General features: G+C 40.4%; 2 protein-coding genes across 4 annotated transcripts in view; one reads left to right on the top strand and one right to left on the bottom strand.

Annotated features, from left to right (window-relative positions):
* Positions 1 to 11901, bottom strand: part of tespa1 (thymocyte expressed, positive selection associated 1) — an 18635-nt gene extending 6734 nt beyond the window's left edge. The window contains exons 1-6 of one of the 2 annotated variants that reach the window (XM_050037117.1): positions 11773 to 11901; positions 6909 to 7226; positions 4839 to 5011; positions 2784 to 2826; positions 1771 to 1811; positions 381 to 434 (exon numbers count right to left, since the gene is read on the bottom strand). In XM_050037117.1, the coding sequence (XP_049893074.1) occupies positions 381 to 434; positions 1771 to 1811; positions 2784 to 2826; positions 4839 to 4968 (268 nt within the window). In that variant the 5' untranslated portion in view covers positions 4969 to 5011; positions 6909 to 7226; positions 11773 to 11901. The remainder of the gene's footprint in view (positions 1 to 380; positions 435 to 1770; positions 1812 to 2783; positions 2827 to 4838; positions 5012 to 6908; positions 7227 to 11772) is intronic. The other variant, XM_050037116.1, reaches the window with a different exon arrangement.
* Positions 10824 to 21649, top strand: sp1 (sp1 transcription factor). 2 transcript variants are annotated; one of them, XM_050037114.1, is made up of 6 exons: positions 10824 to 11196; positions 11790 to 11863; positions 14137 to 15529; positions 18060 to 18201; positions 19134 to 19327; positions 19477 to 21649. In XM_050037114.1, exons 1-6 carry the CDS (start codon positions 11190 to 11192, stop codon positions 19779 to 19781), a joined length of 2115 nt encoding a protein of 704 aa, XP_049893071.1. In that variant the 5' UTR covers positions 10824 to 11189; the 3' UTR covers positions 19782 to 21649. The 2 variants fall into 2 exon arrangements, with proteins under 2 accessions (XP_049893071.1, XP_049893072.1); XM_050037115.1 differs by having other exon boundaries at positions 10829 to 11196; positions 19137 to 19327.

Genomic DNA, 21649 nt, shown 5'->3' with positions numbered 1-21649 from the left:
ATAATAAAAATATTTAATTTCTGATATAAATACTGGATGGTTAAGTGTGGTTACATTTCATACAAGCAGAAATCTTTTATGAGTTATTAACTTTTAAGAAAGGAACTTTATACCCTACTTCCCCTTCTTAGAAAATACCCTCCTCCTTGGCAGAGGAACAGTCATACTGCGTAACACTGGGCATTTCTCTGACAATGACACACACACACGGGTCAGTCTCTGTCTGTCTGTCTGTGTCAGCAGTATTACAAACAGAACAAATGTAAGCTTGAGCAGAGAATAAAGAAAAGCAGTCATGATGCACACCTCATTTTCCTGCAGGGACGTTTCCTGCTTTGTTACTTTCCTTTGTGTGTGTGTGTGTGTGTGTGTGTATGTACCATCAGCACCAAGACTCAGCTCATCGTCGAAGTTGCCGACTTTCAGTGCAGACTCTGTAGAAAAGACACACAGTCATGATTTAATGATTTTCAGATGTGGTTGTACTTTATATCTTAATTTTCTGAAATTATCAACTGAAGAACGGACAAATTTCTTCTTTAAAATCTTGCTTGCGTGTGTCATCAGTGTGCAGTGGTGTAATTGTGTAATTATTCGAGTACTGTACTCAAGAATAATATTAAGGTATTTGTATTTCCATTTCATGCTACTATACTATATTTTATACGGCCGCTTTTATTACTTTTATTCATTTATTCTCGGGGACAATGCACATCAATCAACATCACTGTAAATGAACCAGTGGTAGCCAAGATTTCATTTTCAACTTTGCCTCTTAGCCTGATGTTAAATTGGCTGTCATGACAACAAATAAACCACACAACATGTACAATTACAACCGGAGAAAGCAAAACATGAACAGCTGACAGGATAAAAAGCTGAGAGGAGTAGGGCAGCATCATCCAGGACAAGTAAGACGCAGGCAATGAATACCCAACAATGTCAAACAATTGATCTTCAAACAGATCATGGCTCCGTCAGTCATTACAGGAAAAGAACGGGATCGGCACCATACTCTGGCTCCAATGCAAAATTTAAACGCTGTCACTGACGTCATGTCCTTTCCTTCTTTTATACCCCTTTTCCAACAAAATCAGAGCATGTCTTTAAACACAGGTAAACCCGATAAAAATAGGTGATAGACTCCTTTCCCATTGCCAGTGGATAAGAGCTGCTTACTTATTCAATCTTTCTTTCAAACTCGGTTGTATTTCCATCAGTGCTGATCTGAGCCGATAAATATTTGTGACTACTGCAGAGTCAACTGACCCGGGTGTGAATGCTGATTGTTATCTTTCCTATTACATTACAAAGCCAGATGTTAGCGGGTGTTAGCAGATTTTTTTGTGCAGTGGGAAGCGGCTTTATAGTTTCCTTTCATCAACAATTAGCTGTAAGAATGTAAGAAGAGGCAAAAAAAGGACTAAACTGCAATGCACAAGTTGAAGCAGCCGACAGGACTATATATTACTGGAGTTGTACCATGTATGTCTTCACGTCACAAATAAATGATGGATTGTTTAACTGACGGTAACTTTTATTGTACTGGAGTATTTGTTTTTTGCCGTAATTCTACTTCTACTGAAGTAAAGGACCTGGATACCTCCCTCAACACTGCTGGCGTGTCTAGACAGGGTTTAAGACCAAATAGAAGTGTTTACACATTTGGGTTGATTTGCATTAACAACATGTAACCGTAAATATTTGAAGTGCATCACAGGATCCGTAAATAACACATTGTTATTCATTACTGTTTCAGTTCATACTCACCTAAACTCAGCTGACCCGTCTTTTCCGAGCAGGCCTCTGACCTGTAGGATATATCCCAATATTTAATGTGCAGACACACACACAGTGTCATTTGCATGCTTCTACCAAATAAGTCATTGTGTTTGCATAGGTGGCCGATAGCAGCCTAGCTACAGTGCACGCTTGTGAGATCGCCTCCCTAATCAGCTCTCAACAGGCAGCTGATGACGTTTGCCAACTTCCTTTTGTAGAAATGTTCACATGCTGAGCAGCATTAAGGTTAACACACCCAAAGTGATGTAGTCATTTTAATGTCAAGTTCTCAGAATGCATAAACCATCAAGTCACTCTTTTTTACTGTGGTCCTTAATGATAGGAGCCTTATAGATGCTGACACCCTGTATGGAGTACATCACTGACAGTGCCACTTCCCCCTCAGTGACTGATGTAAGAGACATTAAATAATGTCTGCGTGTGCTGACCTCCTTCCTCCAGTCAGTTGCACAGCAGGAAGAAGGAACTTGTATTTTCTTTTTGTTATATAATAATTTACTCTAAACCACAGGGGAATTTTTGAAAGGTCAAAGGGCTCATAGTTGTATGTATTCTTGGTTAAACAACCTGCAGACTGGAGGACCTGCTCAAGTGTTTGCAGTGACGTGTTTCTCACCAAAGGCAACCTTGCCGTACAATGTTGTTTGCATCATGTCGTGACCTAGAAAAACATCTGACATTCAACACTGGCAGATCTCAGTTCAGAGCGCTCTAATGTTATGGTTTTCTAGAGCTAAAATAAGTTTATTTTTTCCAAAGCGAACTGTAAAAATACATCATCTAAGGTCATTGTGGTGAAAACAATGCTGTGGCTACCTCACCACGCCATCTTCCTGGAACACCTGACCTCAGAGAGTTTCCACTTTCTACTTCACTGTGCGTTAGAGCAGTTTCCATTGACTGACACCTTGTCCTCCAGAGCCTGCGCTCAAATAATATCATCTCACAGAAAAACAGAGTAGTAAAGTGAGTTGACTCACCCACAACCCAGGAACCAGCTCTCAATCTTTTCTGTGTAGCATCCTGTGGAAATCACACATATACAACACTTCATTTATGAGTAATCCTAGATAAACAACTCATCATGTTCTTTTATTCCATTTCACCGCTGACTTTGTAACTAACGTGCAAACTGTAAATACTAACCATGGATATATTCTGTTTATTATGTGCATCCCTTTTCAGTTCAGGCTTTTACAGTGACTTTAAACTGGGGTCACAAAATCTCCAACTAGTTACCCTAAAATCTATACTTGGATTTATTTGACATATCAACACTGCAACAAATACATATTAATTTAAAATACAGAGGATAACCCAATAAAGTTGTAAGTTAACTTAATTTAAGAGGTGAGACCAAGTCATTACTTTGCAAGTCATAAGTAAGTCTCAAGTCCTTGCACTCAAATCCAAATCCAAATCAAGTCCCAATTCCTAAACTTTGAGTTTCTCGTCCTAAACAAGTCATAATGCGCTTTTGTATGTGTATGTAATGTAATGCCATCTTAAAGGTCCAGTGCGTAGGATTAGGAGCATCTATCGGCAGAAATGAAATATAATATTCATAGCTATGTTTTCATTGGTGTATAACAGGCATGTCCAAAGTCCGGCCCGGGGCCTATCGTGGCCTGCGGATGAATTTTAAACGGCCCTCAGCTTGACTCCATAGGCACCCTGCCACACAATAAGGCCTACTGATTAACCAAGCAAGATGATTTTGCATTTTTCTGTTCACCTCACAATAGCAGGACTATCACACAGTTTGTTGACATGCACCAATAGGACCTATGCAGGCAGAACTAATGTGTTTTCATTAACAGATGGTGAACAAGCAAATGAACGGTTACCTAACAGCAGACATTTCCTGCTAGGTGGCAGACATGGCCACAGCAAAGAAGTGTAAGGACGACAGTGAGGATCACTGCTTAAATTATTAAGTTTGTCTCGTTTGTTTATGATTTTTTTTTAATAACCCAAATGACTTGAGAAGCAGCTGGCCCCCGGGTGTTTTTCACAATATCTAATGTGGCCCCCACTCAAAACAGTTTGGACAACCCTGGTGTATAATCATCCAAATTTAAGAATTGTTGTGTTTTTTCATTAACTCAGAATGAGCTGATTATATCTACATACGAAGCGTGTCCTCTTCCACGGAGTCCACCATGTTGTTTCTACAGTAGCCCAGAATGGACAAATCAAACACTGGCTCTTCGACATAAAATTACATAGAAATGGATAACGGTTATATTCTAACATTTAGATTTTCATTTGTCATTCTTATGACATTCTTAGTGACTTATGGTAATTATGTAATGTGTGGAGTGATTCAGTTGCTTTCACCACCAACGCTGCAAATTTAAAGTACTAAATACTTAGAAATGGTCCACTGCAGAGTAGCCATCTTGTAACAAATCATATTAATGAGTGCTCATTTAACATTTAACATTAACATTACATTGGTAATGTTGATGGGCTAATTTAGACTTAATATGCTGTTACCTTTATTCAAATATGTTTTGCAGCTCCAGACATTTTTTTTCTTTTTTAGCCAATAATGGCTCTTTTAACAGTAAAGGTTGCCGACCCCTGTCCTACACGCTCGGCACATGGGAGAAATTTAACTTGTGCAACCTAACCTTTAGAACTAAATCCTAAATTCTACATAGTAGACCGTCACCAACAAAGTAATGACTTATCAAATTTACAAAAACAAAGACTATTCTTCCTTAAAAGTGATGTTGTTAGCTGTTGCATGTTTCAGGAAATGAAGGGAGATGAATTGATTTGTGGCATAGTTTTTAATTAACATACTTTTTCATCTTTGGGCTTCGAGGAAGATGTCAAGCATTTTCAAGTCCAAGTGAAGTCATTAGTGTTAAAGTCCAAGTTGAGTTGCAAGTCCTGTTTGATTTTGTCAAGCCTGGTCTAAAGTCATCAAATTTGTGATTGAGCCCGACTCAAGTCCAAGTCATGTGACTCACTTACTGTACACGCAGTACACACACACACACACACTCTCCTAAGTCCGTACTCACCGTCAGAAAAGACATCATCGTCAGCTATAGAGGCCGAGCGGAGGCTGCACATCTGCTCCTCCAGAGTGGGCGAGCGTCGGCAGCTGTTGATCCAGGCTTGCCGCCTCTCTGTGGGCGACGGGCTGTCCATCGCCTCAGTTCACAGACAGTCAGGGAACATGGTGGAGTCGAAGCTACAGAGGCACAAAAACAGGACAATATGTTTTAGTTTTTCATCTGATGTTGAGTCTAAAAGGATGAGCTGAAAACATTTTTCCAGGATGTCCACTGTTCTGTGTCAGAATCCTTTATCAGTAAAGCAGCAGGATGCTTCCTCATAGAGTGTATTCTTTCTCTATTTAAGCTGGTTGAGCCTTTGAAACAGCAGACTGTGTGAGACACTGAAACTCTGACAGATTAATTACATTATTTCACATAAGCAGCCATCACCATTACTGCATTCAGTGGTGTAAGGTAGCTATGATGGGACCCAGTGCACGCTATTGTGCACATATCGTCCCGTCACATGATCAGAGACCTGATGTTGGATAACATCAGCATACATATTACCCAGCAATCATCACTGCATATCTGTGTATGACAAAAAATGCCAAACAAAATAAGAAATTATTAATCTAACAATTTTAATAGTTGATTTATAGTCATAGAATAAGCATATAATTCTGTTGTAGATGCTACTGACTGTTTTACAAATAAAGAAAAAATAAACATGACGGAGATGGGTTTGCCTTTTCAAGAGCATATATAGCAAATGTTTTTAATTTAATGAGAGCTCTTCTTTGTACACAGGCATATTTTCAAGGTGGCAATTACTCATAGGGGTCCACTCTCTCTGTGGGCCCCCCACCTCACAGGCTCCAGTGCAATCACACTGCCTGCACTGTCTATATTTACACCCCTGACTGCATTACTGCTTTTAAATTAATATTTCTCCATCTAAAAACATTACTTAGCAACACCTTTTCATATAAATATATTTCTATCAGGGCTGCAACTAACAATTATTTTTATTGTCAATTAATCTGTTGATTAATTTATCGATTAGTCGATTCGTTTTTTTGGCTTATAAAGTGTCAAAAAATGGTGAACAACGTCTATGAGTGTTTCCCAAAGCCCAAAATGACGTCCTTTAATGTCTTGTTTTGTCCGCAACCCGAAGATATTCAGTTTACTGTTAAAGAGGAGTAAAGAAACAGAAAATATTCACATTTAAGGAGCTGGAATGAGAGAATTGATTGATTATCAAATTAGTTGGCGATTAATTTAATAGTTGACAGCCAATCCATTATCTTTTAATCGTTGCAGCTCTAATTTCTGTGGATGACATTCACTGACACAGTATTAATGAGCCTTAAAACACCATGTTCTTGCTTAAGCTCCTCAGAGAAGTGTGAGAAAGGGGATGGAAAACTATACTGGAATTGTTTTTGGTTCTTAAAACCACAAATATATCTTCTCATGGATTGCAAAACTTAAAATAAAACACAGGAAAAGTGTAAAATATGGCACCTTTAAAAGCCAATCTTGACCAAATATCAGTCTAACCATAAAAATCAAACTCTTACATAGAGTGCATATATGCTGCATCAAGTTTAAGCATCAAGGTAAAGTTTGAATTAAAATGGCTATCTGTAAACTGTACAGATGAAAACCCAAGTGCCATAAAATGTCTGAAGTGCATATAAAAGACAATATATACAGACCTAGCCAGCAAAATCCAATAAAAGTAGAAGTAAAAAAAGTAAAAGAGAATGAATGCCTATGTAAAAGTCTATTTTTGATGAGCCCAATCAGCCATCTGGTTAGTTTAGACAAATATAGTTTTGGAGAACAGAAAACATGCATGTGATTATGACTCAAAAGGGATATATAGATATACATTTTTGAAAATATGGATGCTTCAGAGTAAAAGTTACGCTGTGTAAAGTCATCCAAAATAAGATTTTCTCCACAACCAGCTATGAAACTGTCTCTATACTGTGTTATAAGCTGAATTAAGCAGTCCTACTGAGATATTTCTGTTTAAGGCAAATTTAGCGATCAAAGAGTGAGTAAGAAAAGCAGCTGTACCTTCATGGACGCAGGTTTCAGTTCTGTCAGTGCCGCTCTTTCTCTGGTTTCCTGTTGTCGCTGCAGTCAGAGCAGATAATGTGACAGTGATCTGCAGCCTTCAGCAAACTCTCAATCTGCATCCAGCCTCCTTAAGGCTGATCAGCCCAGTGATCACTTCGCGATGACGAGTTTCTGGTTAATTTCTGTCTGCTCCGTGTGGTTGAATTATCGCGGATGATCGCAGGAGATGGAGCCTGAGCACACTGAAGGAAGTGACTTTACATCTCAGCTCAAGTACAGCAGTTGTATCAGCGTGGGACGCAGCTGTGACACATCCTGCAGAAACACACAGAGCACAAAGAGTCGGAGCAGGTTGTTTGGAAATGTCAGAGGTAAATGAGTGTACAGCAGGGTGATTATGATCATTATAACAACTCAGTTCACTTGATAGTCAAACTACAGCCAATAGACTGCAGAGCTACTTCCTGAACTACAATTTGTTCATTAACATTTAATAGGGCTGCATCTCTGCAAGATCCCTTTGTCAAAGAATTATAAACATTTACATTTACAGATGACTCTATAAATGTTACTGATGACTCATTAGAAAGCAAGAAACCTCCTTAATGGCTTATTAGAATAAGAAACCCCTGACACTCTGTGAATATTAACCCTCTGAGACCCACATAAACCCAGGATCTTTAGCAGGAAACAGCAGATCAGCAGTATATGCCACATACAAGAGAATTTAGAAGCAGATTATCTGAAAGCTGGGAACCTGAAGCTCAGCACTTTGTGTCAAGTTTTCCTCAATCTACTCTCTGTAACAAACAAATGTTAAAGTTTAGAGTGTATAAGGGGTTAGAGCATTATAATGGGAGTATATGATGGCCATTCACATGCTCATTTATGTCTCATATATCCTCCTGAGACCTGAGCTTTTGTTTGCATTTTTTAATTATTTCTCCTAGCTATTTGGGATTAGTAGGACCTGATAAGTATACAAAACGTAACATTGTTAACAATAATAAAGTCCCAATGTCCTCAAACGAGATGCTAATAGAGTCCCAATGTCCTTTAATGAGCACTTTCTAATTAACAGCTACCTAGCTTGTTGCCATTGTTAAAATTGGTAAAATGTGTTGCCATATCAAACTATAAACATTATTAATCATAAACAAACAAAGTTCAACCATTAAATTTGATCAGGTTTTGGACCTTGCTGCAGACTAACTTGGCAGAGACACCATCTTGTTTTTACATGGATTAGTGTAATGTGCTTTTACTGCCACTAGATGGCACAAAAAAGTGTCCACAAACGAGGACAACAGGCCTAAGTGAAGCAGAATAAAGTATAAGGTCCAGTAAACCCTGAATGTGATGTCCTCATATGAGGACACAGGGTCTCAGGGGGACATGGTAAGTTGTTGCCCAATTTTTGGGTTGATACCATTTGTTACATTTGTTTTGTTTTGTCAAAACTCCCTCTAAATTACCACAGAAAATGAGGAGGAACACCACAGAAAAATCCATGTGGTGATTTGGTATCAAATACTTTTGGCATCTGGAGATTTATGTACGAATGGTATTTTTTTTGGCCTTTGAATGAGGAGAGCTTCTGTTCTGGAAACTTCTCAGAGACCCACTTACTGTAAATATACCTGTGAAAGCCATACACACTGAGAATGTCCCAGGTCTCTAGTTTGTGGCTGCAATGTTTCACGTGGCTGTGATTCTCCTAGAGGTCACTGTAGGTCATTTTACACAGTGATGTCCATTTCAAAGAAATGATCTCACTACAATGAAAGGGAAATGATATGCTTGTAAAATATGTTGCTTTTTAAAATTACCCAACAATGTAAAAAGTAGTTAAAATGAGCTTCCCTTTGACAAACTACAGGTCCAGTGTGCTGGTTACATATTAATGCATCTGTAATAATGGATGCAATTATATATAATAACAACACAGTGGGCATTCTTGCTGACTTGCTGCTATTAGTCACACTATTGTCACATGTAACTTTGCCTTTAATTGCTCCTAAACAGTTTCTATGTATGATTTCTATTAAGGCCCTTTGTTAATATTACTATTGTTATTATTGCCTCTCTATTTATCTGTCTTTGTGAACACCTTAATTTCCATCTGGGGATGAACAAAGGCCTATTTTACCTTATTTTATTCTGCTGGATGATGAGTAGGCTACTTTTAGCACATTCATAACATCATTTTACTTTAGTAAAGTTTGAAATGTGGACTTTTCCTTGTTATTTAGTATTTACATGTGATATTCTTTCTTCTTCTTCTTCAGGATCTAAACTCTTCTTCCTCTGCTAAGGGAATTAGCAGATGGTGCCCTGACACCAACTACACATTGTCAGACCTGATTAGGTGTGTGTTTGTGTGTAGGCGGGGTTGGAAATGAATAAAAGAGAAACAGTCCCATCTAACATCAGAGAGTGTGTGTGATTCCACACAGTAGGGTGGATGCAGGCTTGGCCTGAGGACGGACTCCACCCTCTGTCCTGTTTACATGGGCACATGTGCTGCTTCACTGACAGCCCCCTCGCACATCCCAATAATAAAAGCCCTCCCACATGCGAGCCATTTTCTCCTCCCAGCGCGGTTGCAGCCAGTGTTTGAGTGTGATGGGGTCTCTTCTCCTCCACCCTGGCGGACTCCTCCCGCCTCCTTGCTGTTTCCCAGCCCACAGGACGCCACCAGGGAGTGGCCAGCGGCCACGGAGGCAAGACTTAAATACCCAGTCCGCCTTCCTCCTTCCCCACCTCCGTGTATAAAGCAGGACATGAGCCGTAACATCTTCACACTGGTGAACGATGAGACGAAGTCACAGGAGGATTAACGGGAAATATCGTTATTTACGTAAACATATTTACTCATGGCGCCATTTAAGCGGAAAACAGATAACCCAACGTCAATCATACTCAGGCGTACAACCTACCATGCTTGGTCCCGCCCATTTCTCCGCCTTTGAGCCAATTAGATTGGCTGGTCCATTCTGGTTGGCAGAAACGACCTTTTTCATTGGAGGAAAGCAGCAATCCTTCGCATGTAGCTCTCAGAGGAGAGCGCTTCTTTTAGCTGTTGGGGCAGCGCGACAGTACAGTAACCAGGCGCCAGAGGACAGTAGAATTAAGTACTGTACTTTCTGTATGTGTTGTTTTATATTATTTTATTAAATTACTCCATGCTCATTAATCTTACACGTACCGTTTTAACTCTAAAAGCCTAAGTAGGGACAGGGATAGAAACCTGTATGCATTGCCTGTACTTTGTATTGTACACATGAGGCTTATGTCTTATGCATTTGTCCCTGTCAAAAAAAAAAGTAAATAAAAAATAAATAAAGCTGAATTTTCAACACAATGTTTTTATGTACGTAGGTATTTAATATTAACTTAAATGGCGTGCCATATATATAGCTGTTTTTTTTTTCATTTAGAAAGAAATTAAAAGATGAACCATTTATTCTTCAATTTTTTTGGTTCACCATTTAAACAATTGTTTGATAAATTACATTATAATTTTTGAGGTTGGGATTTCCTTTAAAAATGAAAAATGACTGTTTAAATTTAAATAACAATAATAATAATAATAATTTTACCTGCATATATTGTGACTATTTATCTACAGATACATATATTTTTTGAACATGTAACTACGTCTGTATTTAAATTACCCACTTTTAATGTGGAGTAACATTACAGTCTTGATTTTTAAGTTTTAACCATTTTTTATTTTTATTTTATTACTGTCTTTTATCTCTCCTGTTCATTTTTATTCTATTTTATATATTTATTTACTCTCTTTTTATTCTTAATAATCTTTTTTATTAGTTTGTTCTGTTTTGGTTGGTTTGCTTTTTTTATATTATTTTATTGTTTTGTGTCTGTGTCATTCCAATTTTGCCATGTGAAGCACTTTGGGCTGCATGTTCGTATGAAAGGTGGTATATAAATAAAGTTGAGTTGAGTTTATTAAGGGGGAAACAAAAATGTTTGCTGGCATGTAACATGTAGCCTGTGTTCGTAGATACAGTGCTGAAAAATTGCTTAACAATTTTAATTTTGAAAAGTAAAAACATGTAAACAGAATGGCCTCAGCAGAATGTCCCATTAGCTTGAATGTTGTTGCCCCGCTCAGCTGTCAGGATACCCGGGTCCGTAAATCGGACGCACCCATCTGTCTCCTTCATAGGGGGAGCTCGTCAAGTTAGTGTGAAGTTCTGAAAAGTTGTCAACCCGAAAAAAGAGCAGAGAAACTCCTCCCGTCTTCAAATTATGAGCAGTAAGTGAACTTTTAAAACTCAGCGGCATGATGTGAACGAAGCATAGCGTTAACACTTAGGAGAAGAATTACAGAACAATGTTTTAAATGTATTCACAGTTGTAAGTACGATACTGTTTTGTTTTCTGGCAGTTTAAAAGTGACCAACTACTTAACTGCTAATTGTCGGTACTTAGCTAACTGTGTAACAGTAACGTAACTTCTGTTGCTAATTGACACTAACGTCACATGCTAACACAATAATTGAACTTTATCAAATTCACGTGAGATAGCTGAGTTATATTTAGTGGTACAGTTGAAACTATGTCGCTCGCTTCAGCTGATACTTAGCTGTTTTCCTCTACAGTAGTTGTGGGGAGTTCATGTTAGCTTAGCTAACAAGCTAGCTGGCCCTTCCGAGCACTTGTAGCTTGGATTTCCTCACATTTCTTAACTGGTTTGGTTATAGCTTAAACATTTCTTAGAGTTTAGTTATTTATGTGAGGTCGACCGTGTGTGAACTGTGTTGTTCCCCCAGCGTTGAATGTTATCAGTGTGATGGTGTTGTGTTTCACACTTTAACACAAATGATCTTACCAACTCTTCTTCCGCAGATCAGCAGCAGGGTGAAATGGCCGCTGCGGAGAGCGGTGGCAGCTACAGTCAAAAGCGAAACACAAATTCACAAGTAGGTTCACTTTCGCTGTTTCCATGAATCAGATGATTGTCAATGAGAAACATTACCTATACTCCCCACTCATACCCACTGCCCCTGTTTGTGTATCCCCCGTTAGTTTGTGTGATTGTGTCGTCCATCTCTGTCGGAACTACGGGTTGTTGATTTTCTCTCCGGAGCACATGTCACCGGGGTGGGGAATGGGCAGGTAAATTTCGCCCACACGGGGTGTTCCCGTCAAACCCCGGCACTTCATGTGCATTTCGCTCGGCCCATTTGGCTGGCCTTGGAGGGGGTGGCTAGAAGAGTGTGTCAGTTTATAGGGCAAAATAAAAGTGTGGGAGGGAGATGGGTGGGTTTGGGGGGAGGGGAAGCCGAGCCCGCCGCTGCTTTGGAAAAAAATGTGGTCCCTCCCATACTCTCCCACCCTGCTTCCCCTCGGGCTTCATACTACAGCCCCACTGTGTGGAGTGCTGGACAGAGACCTGCATGACAATATAAAAAAATAAAGGAGTGATAAATAGCGTTTTGGGAGTGTGGCAGTATATCATGGTTAGATTGTTATTTTCAAAGCCAGCCATTTGGAAATCATTTTTTTAAACTCAAACTCAGAATGTTTACTTTATTCTAAAAACATCCTTAGCCTGGTCAGTCCAGACTCTCCAAATCTGTCTCCTAATGTTTTAATTAACTGCTTAAAACCTTGTTTTATCTGGTCCACTTTTAATTATGGCACTTTTACTTTAAAGGGGAGCACCACCCAAATTAAGAATTCCATCATGTAATTTCCATGGCTTAGAAGAGTTTAGTTAATACCTGTGAATATGAGCTACTCTCTCTCAAAGTCAGAAACCAGAGCTAAGGGGCCATACAAATGCCGTGTCTTCAACCACCTGGAAAACGCAAGGTTGGATGCTGGGCGTTACTCTTGTGCCTACTCTTTAAAGGGCGCAGGGGCAGGTTGCTAGGCAACCATAACCAGCATCATATCATAGCCTACTTACCAGAAATCCTGAGTGCAGAGATGATCTTCTCCCAGGTATTGTTTTGTAAGTGTGTATTAGTCTGTGGGACAGATGTAAAGCTCTGGGTAGCCCTGCACTAAAATGATATAGTCTCCTCCATAGTTACCACAGACTGATATTAATGGAAGAAGGGAAAGATATCTGTTGGCTGTGATTGGTTGTTCCTCTTCACATGACATGCAGTGCACGCTGCTGCATTCCAGAAGTTGCAATCTGTTTATCTCAGGATGCAACCTTCAGGCCCTGCAAAATAGGCCCTTGGGAATGCGTGCTGCAACGGCAGCGCTCTGGCGTTTGAGCGTGTCTGCTGAGCGTTTACATTGAAGTGAATTTGAGGGTGCAAAAAACATGGCATGTGTACGGCCCCTAAGTCTCAAACTTGTGATGTCATTGGGTATAAAGTCTGAGATTGTTTTTGTGGAGCCACAGAATGTTTGTTTTCCTTTTTTATACCCAAAATGAGCTTCATTGTATTGTAATGTTCTCAGTCCTTATACAGAAAATGTACCGACATACTCAGAACATTCCCCTGGGTGCTCTCAGTGTCATCTATTACATCTATTACTAGTTCTATGGATCAGCTTCAAACTTTATATCCTATGACATCATAAATTTGAGTTTTAGCACTTTAGTTTTTTGATTTAGAAGAGAGTTGTTCATGTTTACTAATATTTTTGGACTGTCTTTGACCACAGGAATACGATGTATGCATTTTTAAAATGGTTGTAGTTCCCCTTTAACAGCGTAGCTTGCTTTTATTGTTTGTTTTTATCACTTGTGCAGTAACCCTGCTTTTATTTATTACAATTATTTATTTTACTTGTGCTTATGAAAGTGCTCTAGAAATAATATTTTGTGTCACTATGTTGGCATTATTATTTCTTTATAGTACACTAATTACTACCTCAGTAAATTTAATGAGTGGACATTTTGGCTGCCATTTAGGCTGTATTTTTGTCTTGCAGCAGCATTAAAGATACAGTATGAAGCATTTAGTTGCATCTAGTGGTGATCCGGTCTTGCACTACTTCAGAAACAACGTGTATGTAGATATAAACGACTCATCCGGTAACGAAAACACTGCAGTTCTTATTTTCAGGTTATCATAAACTAATGAAAGTATTGTTATGAATATTATGTTCCATTTCCATCAATAGATGCCCCTAAATCCAACACAATGGATAATATGTATGTTAGATAGTAAATGTACTTTAACTGTATGAATTAATTCTCATGTCCTTTCATGTATTCCCTTTCCAGGACTCACAGCAGCCATCTCCTCTGGCCTTGTTGGCCGCCACATGCAGTCGAATTGACACCCCAGGAGAGAACGATTCACCTTCAGACCAACAACAAAACCAGCAGCAACAGCTGGATCTAAACCAGGGTGTTTTCACCTCCAGTGCCAACGGCTGGCAGGTCGTCCCTCTTAGCGTTCAAGCAACCTCTGGCACTAACACCATCACCACCGACTCCTCAGGGGTGATGACAGGGGGAGACGCAGGCAAGAGCAGACAGGTGCTGTCACCATCAGCAGCTGTGGTGAGCACTCAGGGACAGCAGCAGCAGCCACAGCAGTTTGTAATAGCTCAGGCACCATCGATGCAGGGCCAGCAGGTGCTTACCACCATATCAGGTGTAATGCCCAACATTCAGTACCAGGTTATTCCCCAGTTTCAGACAGTAGATGGCCAGCCACTGCAGCTCGCACATGCTCAGCAGGAATCTGCTGTACCCGCCGCTGCAGGAGCGGGGCAGCAGTTTCAGATTGTGTCATCCTCTAACGGCCAGCAGATCATAGCTGCAACCAACAGAGCCGGTGCAGCAGGAAACATCATAACAATGCCCAGTCTCCTTCAGGGAGCCATCCCCATTCAAAATATAAGCTTAGGCAATGGCATGTTACAAAACCAGCCCCAGTTCCTGGCAAATATGCCTGTGTCACTGAATGGAAACATCACCTTGTTGCCCGTCAGCACTGGAGCAAGCGGAGGTGGAGAGTCAAATAGTGGAGGGGATGCAGGGGGAAACCAGCTCATACAGCAGCAGCAACATCCTGTGTCCAGCGGAGCAGGTTACATGACAAGTGCGGCCTCTGTCACCACGCAGGCCTCCTCTACGTATGGTATGGCACAGACGCAGAACAGCAACGGAGTCACATTCCAGCAGAACACAGCAGCTTCTCTGGGTGTCCCAATACAGCCAGACAACAGAGACGGGCAGCAGCCACAGCAGATCCTTATCCAGCCTCAGCAGGTTATCCAAGGTGGAACACCCCTCCAGGCCATCCAGGCTGGTACCGTTACGGGGGGTCAGGTGTTTGCGACTCCGACGCTCAGCCAAGAAGGGCTTCAAAATCTTCAAATTATGCCAAACACAGGCCCCATCCTCCTGCGCACTGTCGGCCCCAATGGCCAGGTGAGCTGGCAGACCATTCAAATCCAGAGTCCCACAGGACCACAGATCACCCTGGCCCCGATGCAGTCTCTCCCCCAACTTGGTCAGGCTCAGGGTGCTGCTGCAGCTGGAGGAGTGTCTGTCAACACGGTGCAGATCCCAGGCATCCAGACCATAAATCTCAACACACTCGGAGGCTCTGGGCTGCAGATGCACCAGCTGCAGACTGTTCCCATCACCCTTACTGGCACAGCAGGTCAGTCAGTAGCCTACTTTCCAGGAATAATTGATGTTAGGGATTAAACATGTATACATAGCATTTGCATAATATTTTGATAAGTGTGATATATGAACATAGAGTGCATTAAATAAACAGTTGTTGCACTTTGACCTGTCAGTAACTCAGGAAAACCTGTTTGATAAAGGACTTAATTCAAACTAAATTTTACAGTCCTTACTGCCTGATACCAGATGGAATAGTCAACTTGTTTGAGTCCATTTCCATCTTCATCAAGCGGGATTTATACTTGTGCGGCAGACCCTACACTGGATCCTACGCACGTCGCCTACACCGTTACATCTCCAAAACACTAGTCAGCAGCTGGGTTTCTGTGAAGTGCTGTAAAGTTTAGTTGATTTAAAAAACACATTAAATATGGCTTAATTGCGACAGTTTCAACACAAGTATACAAATCAGCTTCAAAATAACTCGCAGCATTCACAGACAAACACTTGTCTTTATCTGGACACATTTTCCCCACTAATACAACATGCTAACGTTATTAGCACAAATATATGGTATATGGCATTTTACATTGTATAAATTAGCCTAGCGACGAGCGGAGATTTCCTCTACTCATATAAAACCAGGCAACGGCAACATTTAACAAAGGTAATGGTACATAATTTGGGTCCGTGACCACTCACAAGGTTCACCGACAAAACAACTGTCTCATACTAAACACGTTTTCCAAACAATTACAACATGTTAACGCTATTAGCCTGTGGTATTTTCCACTATATAAATTAGCCTAGCGACGAGCGGAGATTTCCTCTGCTCATGTGAAGCCAGGATAAATCCCTAAGTATAAATCCCTGAAGGATAAATTACATAAAATGCTATTTTTGTGGAGGCTTTATCGTCTTCATAATTTATAGTTTCTTATCTCTGAAATGAAAGTAAATAAAAGCTTCGTTTCCAGTGAGGGACATGGTTTCATCATACAAAAAGAGACAGGAGGTCTGCACTGCCACGATGTGTAGTTACATTTCTGTGCACGTCAGGCTATGGCTTAGGCTACAGCGTAGGTTACCACGTAGGCTCCATGTCAAGCAGCACCTACTAGCTATGGCGTCAATTCAACGCAGAAGTATAAGTTACACATTCAATTTAGTGCAGTGGACTTATTCAAAGGTCTGGACCCAGGCAACGATCCTTATGCAGTCCTGTATCCATATTTCTAAATTTAATTGATTTATGTTATTTGCTGTTTGTGGTCATTACTTTTCAGACATCTTGGACCTTTATTTTGTCTGTAATCAGAGTAACAGAGGTTAAAATTAACCTTTTGATTGTGTTAACCTTTAGTTATTTTAGGCAACACAAATACCTATTGCAGTACCCAGTCATTGTTCTGCAGTAGGCTAGCTGGCAGTTGGGTTGAGTCAGTATGTTAAATTAGGTTTGCTTGCTGTGTTGACATTTCTCCCCCCAGACTGAAATGCAAAGTATCTTGTGTCCCTGGATTTGATCTCTTTCACTCTTTTGTGTGTCTAGTGCACTATACTGGTTTAACGAGTTCAGCTGGCCCAGTGTTTTCCTGAGCTCTTTTCTGTACTGTATGTGTTGTGGTCCTGCTGAATTTTTTTTTTCTTTCCTTGGTGACGCTGCATTTCCTCACACGATGATCACATTATAGTTCTTTATTTGTGGGTTAGCCACAACTTCTGTGTCATAGCAGGGGTGTAACTCGACCTCACCCATCTTATAGTGACTGTTATCATGTCGAAACCCCTCTTTAGCTCTGTTTATGGCAGCCTCTTGCGTTCTGTTCATGCGCTTGCTAGTCAACATGTGCGACATTTGTGAGGAATCATTGGATCTGTTTTTGGGGCATGTAATTTGCTCTGTTATCCTTGTTATGATTCATGTGCGTCTTATCAGTTACGTACAGTATGTAGCAGGTTTCGATATCAGCAGTACTGACTGTAAGACATGCTACACATCAGTGTCTGTGCTGACATTATAAACATTTACTTTAGTATGGTAGTTAAAGCCTGGAGGGCTCAGGCTATTGTTTAACTGTTCATTGTTGTATTTCTTATATAGTCATCTTCAAATAGGATGTCTCACTGGTACAATAAGCTATTGTGAATGCCATTAAATAAGGAAATATTAGAAAGTAACAGGTGAAGTTCTTGACTCTGTGTCCATGGAAATTACTTGCTGTATTACTTATCAGAAATGCAGAGTAAAGTGGAGGCTAACACACGTTTGAATGTATATGGATGTAAGTGGCTCACTCTTTTAGTGGGTCTCCTTGTTATATTTAAAAGCAGTAATTTAGGGATCCTGCACCAGCTGAATGTTTGACATTTTAAGCTGTAATCTCTCTGAGGAATGGGATGGATTTTCTTGCTGGAAAGATAGCATAAAAACTTGATGTATGAATGAATTGCCCTGAGTTTGCTCTGAACTTGATTGATGAAATATGTATAAACCAAAAAGATCTCAAACCATTGTTATAAATTATCTCACACAAGTATTTTCTATTCCACTCCTACAGGAGAGCAGGCGCTACAGACAGGCGGAGATAGTTTGGATGACAGCACAGCCATGGATGACGAGGATATAAGCCCACAGCCTCAAGGACGACGTAACCGCAGGGAAGCGTGTACCTGCCCCTTCTGCAAGGATGGAGAAGGACGGTATGTCTTTGAACCGCTTTCCAAATACTGAATATTATTAGCTCTGTAGAGATATTTATTACAGCACCTAATGTGGTCACTGAGTGTATATTGTGCTTATTTAGAATGTGATTTAGTATGACATCTAAATGTTTTTTTCTAATATCATGTGAGAGATCATGTTGATATTATATTATGACCTCTGCCAAGGAGGCATGTTTTTGGTTTGGTTTGTTTGTCTGTTTGTCAGCAGGATTACAGAAAAACTACTGGCCCAATTTTCATGAAACTTGGTGGAAGGGTGTAGCATAGGTCACAGAAGAACCCATAAAATTTAGGAGCAGGTCCAAATCACAGGGCCAGTACACAAACTGTTTTTTGCGGTTATAAGTGAGAGATATTGCATTTGGCCTTGGTTGAGGTCGGTGCTCTCCGAATGCCCTTCCAGTATTATATGACATACTGTTATCTGTAAGTGTGTAAGATAATGCCTTAGTTTGCCTTTTCACTTAAGAGTTTTGTCATTAATGTTCTTACTTAAAGGAAAACCAAAGTTTATTAGAACTGTTATCCAGAGCTACAAAATTGAAACCTAAAGTGTAGTAAACCGTATTTTTTCTTAAGAGTATCTCTAGCTCTTTTTAAACAGACTCGCAATACTGCCGCATAATATGGGCGTAATATGTACAACAGCAATGACGCCTAGTGTCACACACTTGTATCCCATCCTGCCAGCTCCTGCACCCCCATTCTGTGTTTGTACGTTTTATATAGAGTGGCGAGGCAGAAGAACAGCGCAATATTCCCATCTCGAACATCCTGTGTAAATGGGGCTTCACAGATAGACTATATTTCTGTTTTCAGCTGATCGTATTTAACCTCTGAATATCTCATGGAAAAGTCAGTTACCCTCCAACTCTGTCCATCTGATTGTCTTTTTTTTCTATATCAAGCAGCGACCCGACTAAAAAGAAGCAGCACATTTGTCACATCTCCGGCTGTGGAAAGATCTACGGCAAGACATCCCACCTGAGAGCTCACCTGCGTTGGCACACAGGAGAACGACCCTTCGTTTGCAGCTGGTCTTTCTGTGGCAAACGATTCACCCGTTCAGATGAGCTTCAGCGCCACAAGAGGACGCACACAGGTGAGGGTGTAGTTGATATGACCGTAAGAGAAGGACGTAGAATATCACAACTGAAGGATGTCAATGATGACAAAGTCCTTGATGTAAAAATAGGGATGTATAAGCTGATGCTATTTTTATATTGATTTTTATATCTCCCTCCTTTTCAGGTGAGAAGAGGTTCGCCTGCCCAGAGTGTCCCAAACGCTTCATGCGCAGCGATCACCTCTCCAAGCACATCAAAACCCACTTGAACAAGAAGGCAGTCGCCGCCACCACCAGCACCACAGTCTCCACTGACGCCGCTTCCCCTACAGCAGGAACAAAAGTCGGCACAGGAGCAGTGACGGCCAACGACCAGCACACCATCGTCACCATGGAAACCTTATCTGCAGAGAGCATAGCTCGATTAGCCAGCAGCGGGATCAACATGATGCAGGTGGACCTTCACCAAATTAACGGCAACAGCTACTGAGGACAGCGGAGGGAGGCGGGCCTCGGTGGATGTCGCATTCGGACATTTGGGGTTAAAAAGGGCATGTCTGACTGCAGACACAGAACCTCACAAGGGCTTCAGACAGGAGAGGCGGTCACAGATGCAACACAACAGACACTATTAAATTTGAGAACTAAAGCACGAATACGGATCTCCATCATGTATTTAGACACCTGTGGCATTTAAGGGTCAGAGTCGGATGAAAATGTTAGACTAGAGAAATCATGAAATCTTATTTCCCCTGAACGGAAATGGCACAACACTAACATTTGTCCCACATAAAGACTCAATCTTACTTGATGGTGGGATTGCAATAACACACACAGACTGGCACTTTTGGTGTTGAAATTGGTAGCTAGTAATATCTTCTCTACATGCTTCTCTAGTAAAGAGATGACACTACCAGGGTTGGAAATTAGCAAAATGCTGGTAAAATATGAAGCGGCTTCTAGATTTGCTTTGCTAACCAGTCATAAAATCATGGTAATCTGTTAAGTAGCTGGTAGAGTTTGGAATCCACTGACCAGAGGGGCAGGTGGACCAAAGATTTCCAACCCTGGACACTACTAAGTCAGACTCTCCCTTGTTTCCAAGGCTGTGGGCTTCCATCTTCACCTCAGGTGTTTCCTGCCCTCTCAGACTGGGCTGCTGTATCAGGCTCATCAATGAGCCCATGATGCTAAATTCACGTTATGAAAGCATATTGTTGGTTCTCACATTCCTGTGGTCGCAGTTATGGGAGAATCAAATGTGTTAACAAACTAACAACCCCATTATCATAGGAATAACAGGAGAAGCGTTTCAAGGTGTTTGGAGAAGGGCTCAAATACACAAGGTCACAACCAGGTCAGAGCCAGAGGCACTAATCAGTGTGAGGACGTCTGTGTGTCAGGGCACTGACATCCTGAGAATTAACTCTTTAACCTCTTATGTAGGTACACACATTCAAGCCATCATGCTTTGATATGTTTATCATAGCAAAAAACATTTTGATTTTTTTTTTATGTACATATATATTTTTGGTAATGTAAAGGCTACAGGAATTCTTAGCGTAGGCAGGATCATCTTACATGATTTCAAGAGATTGCCTTTCAGTTGTATGAACCTCTCATGCACAATCAATCTTAATCTAATGTTGTTACTTTTATATATATATATATGTAGATTAAATGTCTAAATTTAAGAGCCTTTCTGTCATAGAATAACGTATTCTATACAGTCCAGATCTTCCCAGTTCTTCTTTTCCCCTATGCTATACTTATCTTTGCCTTGCAGTCTCATCGCTTTCTGTTTTCTTTCGGTGGAAAACCGTGTCTTCTTTGGTCATATCTGGTCAGAGTCAAGTATTTTGTAATAATGTCCAGACAGCATAAATATGTAAGCTCCAAACCAAAGGTTCATACTCATTTTATAAACGAAACTAGGAAATCTTTCTTTGGTCCGTGAACTTTCTAATCATTTTTACTCTTGTAATACATATGTTAAAGTTCTAACTGGAAGAGATCCAGCTCGAGGCAGGCACCGGACACACATCCCTTTGTTGTCCAAATAAATAAGTTGCAAATGTACTAAGGGTCAACTTTTTTCTGGAAAGATGCTTCTCATCACTGATTAAATCATTTTCTTTGCTTCAGAATTCTGCTTTATTTGCAAAAGATAATTGTAACTTGTATTACGTCAGTAAATGTATCTTTAAAAGCTCTCCTTTGAAACTCTATAGACTATAAGTTCATTGGACAACAAGTGCTCTTACTTTTCTGCCCCGTTTTAAATAAGGGATTTTATATTGTGTGTGTATACAACTACTGCAGATGCCAACAGCTGGATTAAAATTAAGATTAAATATA

Source organism: Epinephelus moara, chromosome 24 (assembly GCF_006386435.1).
Source record: "Epinephelus moara isolate mb chromosome 24, YSFRI_EMoa_1.0, whole genome shotgun sequence".
Lineage (NCBI taxonomy): Eukaryota > Metazoa > Chordata > Actinopteri > Perciformes > Serranidae > Epinephelus > Epinephelus moara.
Note: the sequence above shows the minus strand (reverse complement) of the source record. Positions and strands in the feature narration are given on the sequence as shown.

What these genes read in the sequence shown, in the direction of transcription:
- sp1 (XM_050037114.1), top strand. An exon ending in CACCCTTACTGGCACAGCAG is followed by an intron (nt 15,530 to 18,059) that starts GTCAGTCAGTAG and finishes CCACTCCTACAG; the next exon opens with GAGAGCAGGCGCTACAGACA. An exon ending in CCACAAGAGGACGCACACAG is followed by an intron (nt 19,328 to 19,476) that starts GTGAGGGTGTAG and finishes CCTCCTTTTCAG; the next exon opens with GTGAGAAGAGGTTCGCCTGC.